Raw genomic sequence first — 6,686 nt, 5'->3', positions numbered from 1 at the left:
GTTACTTTGGTGGCAGCTTTCCCGTGCCCTCGATCCAATGATTCACTGCCCATTGTGTGCGATTTTATGGCAGAAACTTTTAGCGGACCAGAGACGACTAAAGCGCGAGCAGGAAGAGGCCGACATTGCAGCGCGACGCCACGCGGGCGTCGTCCCGACGCACCATCAGTTTATCACTAATGAGCGCTTTGGGGACCTGCTCAATATAGACGACACCGCAAAAAGGAAATCTGGGTCAGAGGTCTGTTTTGGTCGCCTCGAACTGCTGCTTGACCCAAAGCAATGTCCGCCTCCCTCACGTTGCCGCCCGCCCGTAGGCCTGCGTAGTTCTCCGCGGCGCCTGTCATCCTGGCTTCCCTCAGCGCGCTTTGGCCCCTCTGGCGGGGGGACAGACACGAGCCCGTTGCGCCCTGCGCTCTGTGCGTTCCCGCATGCCTGGCTGTGGGACGGGGCCTGTGGCACCCCCTCATGCATGCTTAGAGCGCATCCGCTGCCTCCGTGAGTCGGCCCCACCCTGCATCTTCCATGACCCTTCTTGCCTGCGCATCTGCTTAGAACCCATGTGCCTCAGGCTGTGTGCATCGATGGCTGCGGCATGTACAATCATGAGACTTATAGAGACGGTTAATGAAACATTATAAACGTTAGCTACTGATACTTTATACCATTTACAAGGGCCTCAACATTTAATGCCTTTGCTATGGAATTATCAGTGAATAGTACTGCTCAGCGTGTGTGGATGGAGTGTGTGAATTACTTACTCGATAGTACCGCAGGAATTTTGAAAACCAAATACTTACCCTGAGGATAAACTCACGGAGAGTAAGCTAGCTCTCTGAGAGACATTTCATTTGTACCTCTAATGTGGGCATTTCTAAGCTTAGTTTACAAAAAGTTAACATCATAAAGGAATTTTTAAAAATCCTGAAGTGATTTTTTACCCAGGTCTTAGCCAACAAGTTGCAATCCTTACACTGTCCAAAGTCTGCCTTTTGGGGCAGAGTTTATGGTTTGCTGAGCAGGCCTTCCGTGGCCTGCCACTCAGGGTCTCTGCTTGGGAAGTGAACGTGTCTGGGACTTAGAGTGTGACACCACGGTGTGTCGTTTACTGCATAATCCTTCAGTGTGGTAGGTTACTATTCCTGTTTCTGTCCTTTGAGTGACAGAAATGACTTTACTTCCTTTAAAAGAAAAAAAAAAAAAAAGGAGGAGGAAACGGGGATAAAGAAAAGAAGCTGAGAAAGGGAGATCCTGAAGTGTGGAGGAAAAAAAAGGTAACAGGAAGGAGCAGAAGTCAGCAAGGGCTGCTCAGCTGCCAGCTCCTCAGCCTTCAGCGTTGCAGCTGCCTCTCAGCACGGCCCTGTCCTGAAGGCTGGGGTGCTGGGTACCCCTCATTTCCTGTCTGTGAGTGAGGAAGGAGATGGCAGGAGGCAGAGGCACCCTAGGGATACGAGTGGATGAAGACATCCCGGATGGGGTAGAGGCAGCCGCTCTCCTTGCAGAGCCTCTCCTAGAGTGGCAGTTCCTTCCTTTGATTGCTCCTGGAAGCTTGTTTAAAAAAAAAAAAAAAAAAAAAAAAATTCCTTGTGCCCTCCCCCGCCATTTGCCAAGCTTCTGATTCTCTGGGGCTAGAATTTGCAGGTTCCTCCTAGGTGATCACAGTAAAGGGACCACGCTTGGAGGATCACTGCCCTAGACACTGACTGGTGGAAAGCAGCGATCAGCGTGCACCGGGTGGGCGGGCCTGTGTGCATGGGCTGCGTGCTTGCTCCTTTGCCCTGGCAAGGCTGCCGATGGTGTGTGAGGCCCCGTGGCAGGCAGAAGCAGGACCCCTAGGCCCCGGAAGACCTGTCAGTGACAGGACCTCCTTTATGTGTAGTTTTTTCTGTCCCGGAGTAAGAATCGCAGTGCTGTGAGAGGCAGAGGCAAAGAAGAATTTGGTCCCAAGAGCTGTAGAAGAAAAGGCGGGAACGGCCCTTCTTTGTGTAGCCATACATGTGTCTGAAGAGGCCAGTGCAGTCAGTTTCCCAGTTTTGAGTAATGTATGCATTCCTTTTATTTATTTATTTTTTTGGTGGAACCGGGGATTGAACTCAGATCCTGGCGTTTGCCAGTCAAGCGCTTGTCCTACTGAGCCATCTCCCCAGCCTATGCATTCCTTTTAATGGAAAAAAATCGCCTCCATTGCTAACTTAAGCCAGTTTATAAATTAGTGTGGCTGATGGGTGACATCGTTTTGGCAGAACTCAGTCACCACCCCACGTTTAGATATATGTGCTGCTTTGGTGTTACTGTCTCAGTGGTCACCCAGCTGTGCAGCGGGATGGCGCAGGGTGAGCTACCAGCCCCGCACTCTCGCCGCACACGCTTTGTTCAGTTAGAATCTGTAGAATTGTTCCTTGCAGTTGTGGTCACGGGGTCCTGTCTTCTGCACTTGCCGTTTATCATTAGTACCACATCTTTTCTCTTCTTGTCTAAGCACAACTGGGTTTTGGCTTCATAGCACTAGAGACTGAGCCCAGGAGCCCAGGCGTGCTGCAAGCTCACCAGTACTGCGCGGCACCGCAGCCCTTTGTTCTTCTTTTCCCTTTATTTTGAGGCTAGGTTTCATTAAGTTGCCCAGCACTGGCCTTCAAACTGTGACCCTCTTACCTCAGCTCTCTGAATAGCTGGTATCGTAGATGTGCGCCAGCACACCTGGCTCCTACGACTGTCCCAATTCCTGGTTACACACAGATGCAAATATTGAAACTGTAGCATTAACTTGAATATAAGATGGTCATTCAGTTGGCCCCCAGTACAGACAGAAACAGCAACAAGAAACTACAAAATTAAACATTTCTGTAGAGGGGCGAGTGAGATAGCTCAGCGTACAGGGACCATGGTTTGGTCCCTGGTACCACATGCCATGCCAGCCCCGCCCCAGGGTGGGCTGAGTCGGCCACCAAAAAAAAAAAAAAAAATTTGTAGCGCATTCATGAGAAGACTGATGTCTGCAGACCCTAGCACGAGGAGCCTGGAAATGCGGTGCTTATTAGGGAAAGGGCTGAACTCTAAGACCACACATGGCGAAGCTTTTAAATACCATTTTTCTCTCAGCCAAAGCGTCCCTTTTTTCTTTCCATTCTGCTCATATCTTCTAATTTGGAAGAGAACATGTGATTTCATTTTCATCACATTGTTTCTCTAATTCCCCCCCCAACCCCCCCCCAACCGGGGATTGAACTCAGGCCCTTGCATTTGCCAGGAAAGTGTTTATTCCACTGAGCCATCTCCCCAGCTCCTGTTTCTCAAGTTTAGAAGGTCATAGAAGTTAAAGAACCTGGAGCTGCTCCTGGCTAGGGGCAGAATAATGCTGATAGCCAAAAAACAGCTTGCTCTTGTACAGGATCTCTAACCCCTATTTCCTTTTAAATATTATTGCTTTTAAAAGGTGAGGAAGAGCACTATGCAAAGAAATAGGATAAACTAAGGTGAGCTTTCTAGAATTGGAGCTGAAGAAAGTGTCAATAGCGAAGGGGTTTTAGCGGAGACGTAGCAAATAGATCCTCCTGACTGCTTTCTCAGAGAGAGAAGGCAGTCAGGTCAGAGTGGGGGGTGACCCAAAGGCCTCACCTGAGCAGGGGTTCTAGCAGCTGGATCTGAAGGACAGTTAAGAGCCTGAGCCAACATGAAAGCAGATGGCAGGCGAGAGACCTCCAGGGATGTTGGGCTTGTAGCGACAGAAGCATAGCGTGACAGGAAGGTGGAGTCAAAGGCAGCTTTGTGCTTGTGGGAACCGGAAGTGGGAGCTGAGCGACGGAGCTGTGGATGGTGGGCCGGCAGGCCTGACTTAGAGGCACCCTTGATGAGAAGGTGGAAATGTGACAGAGGCTGACCTCCAGCTGGGCAGCTGGGAGGACAGGGCTGCCCCGTCAGGAGTGGTGGCTTGACCAGGATGATCTCACAGATCCTAAAAAAATAGCAGAGCGGCATAGGATACTAGAGATATATTAGCTTCATCCTGTAGCTCGTAATTCAAGCCAGACAAGTAACTGCCCCTGAGGAACGAGACAGTAGGTGAGGAGCACCTTCGGCCTCCTGGCTGACTGGTGGTTTTTAATAGCCATGGTCATGTTTTAGGGAATCAGTATTTTTTTAAGCATAAATTCTTGCTCTCTTTTGGTGAATTCTTGTGCATGACTCACTGGCCAAACCTCTGTCTAGTGGTCTGCAGAGATTAGACCCTGGAATTCGTCCCAGATTTCTGTATCAGAATGAACTTGTTAGTGTGAAGGTTTCTACTTTGCTTTTTAGAAACTTGTAAAAATGCATTCCTTTTATTGTTCATAAATCATGATTTTAATTTATTTCTTGTGTTTAGATGAGACCTGCCCGAGCCAAATTTGACTTTAAAGCTCAGACACTAAAGTAAGTGCCACCAGTCACATTTATTTGTCCTCTTAGCTGTCCTATGAGGTACAGCAGTGTGCTTGGAGAAATCACAATGGGGATTAAAAATTGAGGGTAATTGATGTGCAAGCACCGATTAGAGTGTGTCCCATACAACTCATGCATCCTGGGGAGCCAGGACCGGATCCTGTGGCGTAGGTACGGCTATTATCCCCATCGAACAAATGAGGACGCGGAGAGACTTCAGCATGAGGGGATTTTGGTCCACAAAATTAACCGTCTTTCCCTGGGACTTCTCAGATAGCGTGTTGTGCTCACGTATATAGTAATATTCCAGAAAAGACCTCAAGTCTGTCGCGCTGTGTTGCCCAAGCTTCGTGCCACCAGCCTGCTCCTGTTGTTCTCTGGCAGCTGAGAAAGATGGGAGCCCCAGAGACGCGGTGGTGGATTTCCAGTGGCTGCAGCTACCGACATCTCCAGCTTCCTTCTGTCCTATGAGTTGTCCTCCACTCAGGGCAGCAGACGTAGGAGCCTGCTCATCGCCAGCAGGGGTGGATGTGCAGGGGGTCTTGCTTCTCCGTGTACCCACAGCTGGAGATAAAGAGAGGAAATTTGGAACACCCCAGGGAAGAGATGTGGCAAAAAACGTGGCTAGGGACATCCCTTCTCACAGGGACAAATACCACAGGCCCTCTTCACCCTCCTTTTGGGATTGGAATCCTGTCTCTACTACAAGACCCACAAAGTGGCCTGTGCTTTTTATTTAGCACAGGGTTGACTGTAAAGTTTTCCAGATGTGCCCTGTTGTTTAGCCGGCATCTCTCCTGTCCTTTGGGACCTCCTGACACACTGCAGAGGCCACACCCCCTCCAAAGTACACTCAGACCTTTCTTCCTGTGCTGTTGCTTTGATACTCATGAAAACTGTCTCTCTTTTTTTTTTATTCAAGAACTTTTTTTTTTTTCCTGCCTCAGCCCACCCTGCAGGCAGGGCTGGAGCAGCATGTGGTGCCGGAGATCAAACTGTCCCAACCTAACCCTGCCTAAGCAGGAGCTTTGGACCGCTGCGCTATCTGGCTGGCCCTCAAAAAATTTCAAGTTACAATTTTTATTCTCCTCTTAAGCTTTTATTTTCTTTTTAGTTTTTCTTTGTCTCATTGTGAGGAGGCATAAAACAGGGTCTCCTTATATACTTAGGTTCCTTGTGCTGACTGTGTAGCCCGATTTGGCCTCAAACTCAGCAATCCTGCCTCAGCCTCCCAAGGCTGCGCTTGTAGCCCTGTGCCGCCACACTGGGCCTAAGGATAATTTAAAACAGTTCAGGCATGTCTTGCTGGACAGAGAAGAAGTACAGGGATCTAAAAGAAGGAGACATTTTTTCTTCATTTTTTACTAAGAAGACAGTTGGGTGCATTGCTGTGTGGTGTGTCCGTATTCTAAGCTTCAAGACAGCACTCACAAAAATGCCCTGAGAAAATGAGGACAAGCTAGTGAGGCTTCAGAGCACCGTCGGTGCCCCTCAGCTTGTGTGGTACCGCCCCTCGTGCAAAAGACGGGGCAAGATGTGCTGCGCGGGGGGTTTCCTGAGTAGCGGTGTGCTTTCAGCCTGGGAGCTCCCTCTTGTGTGATTTGGCCCCCGAATCTGCTTCCAGTCTAATGAACTCTTGCTAACAAACCTGTTTGCCTCAGCCTTTGCCTGTATTAAAGCATCTTCCAACATGTTCTGGCCCTGTCACAGGGAGCTTCCTCTGCAGAAGGGAGACGTGGTTTACATTTACAAGCAGATCGATCAGAACTGGTATGAAGGAGAGCACCACGGCCGAGTGGGAATCTTCCCGTGTACCTACATCGAGGTACTGCAGCCCTTGCAGCCCTTGTCATTGTGGGGAAAAGCCCCGTCTCGCCTGGAGGCGCCATACTTACCAAGTACTTGTGTTTTATTTCCTGCTGTTCCTTCCGCTTTTGCCTCTTTTTCTCAGCTGCTTCCTCCTGCTGAGAAGGCTCAGCCCAAAAAGTTGCCGCCTGTGCAGGTTTTAGAATATGGAGAAGCTGTTGCTAAGTTTAACTTCAGTGGTGATACGCAAGTAGAAATGTCTTTCAGAAAGGTAAGCCACCTTCCCATGCTGTGCTTGGGGCCTTTAACATGGGGAGTGACACTGGCATTATCCGGCAGCCTGCGCCCTGGAGAGACGCACCCCGACCCCAGCGGGCAGGACGGCGGCGGAGAGCTCCCTGAGGTCACAGAGCTTACAGGCGAACTCTGGGCTCAGTGAGGCGCCGCCGCCGCCGCCTTGA

General features: G+C 49.8%; 1 protein-coding gene across 1 annotated transcript in view; it reads left to right on the top strand.

The window, feature by feature from the left end:
* Sorbs1 (sorbin and SH3 domain containing 1) overlaps positions 1-6,686 on the top strand; it is a 261,970-nt gene that overhangs the window by 219,107 nt on the left and 36,177 nt on the right. Inside the window, exons 20-23 of the mRNA XM_023709032.1 lie at positions 74-241; positions 4,364-4,410; positions 6,130-6,244; positions 6,371-6,496. Of these exons, the coding sequence (XP_023564800.1) occupies positions 74-241; positions 4,364-4,410; positions 6,130-6,244; positions 6,371-6,496 (456 nt within the window). The remainder of the gene's footprint in view (positions 1-73; positions 242-4,363; positions 4,411-6,129; positions 6,245-6,370; positions 6,497-6,686) is intronic.

The sequence above is a fragment of the Octodon degus genome, unplaced genomic scaffold (assembly GCF_000260255.1).
Source record: "Octodon degus isolate 3935 unplaced genomic scaffold, OctDeg1.0 scaffold00010, whole genome shotgun sequence".
Lineage (NCBI taxonomy): Eukaryota > Metazoa > Chordata > Mammalia > Rodentia > Octodontidae > Octodon > Octodon degus.
This window is presented reverse-complemented; position numbering and strand designations above follow the sequence as displayed.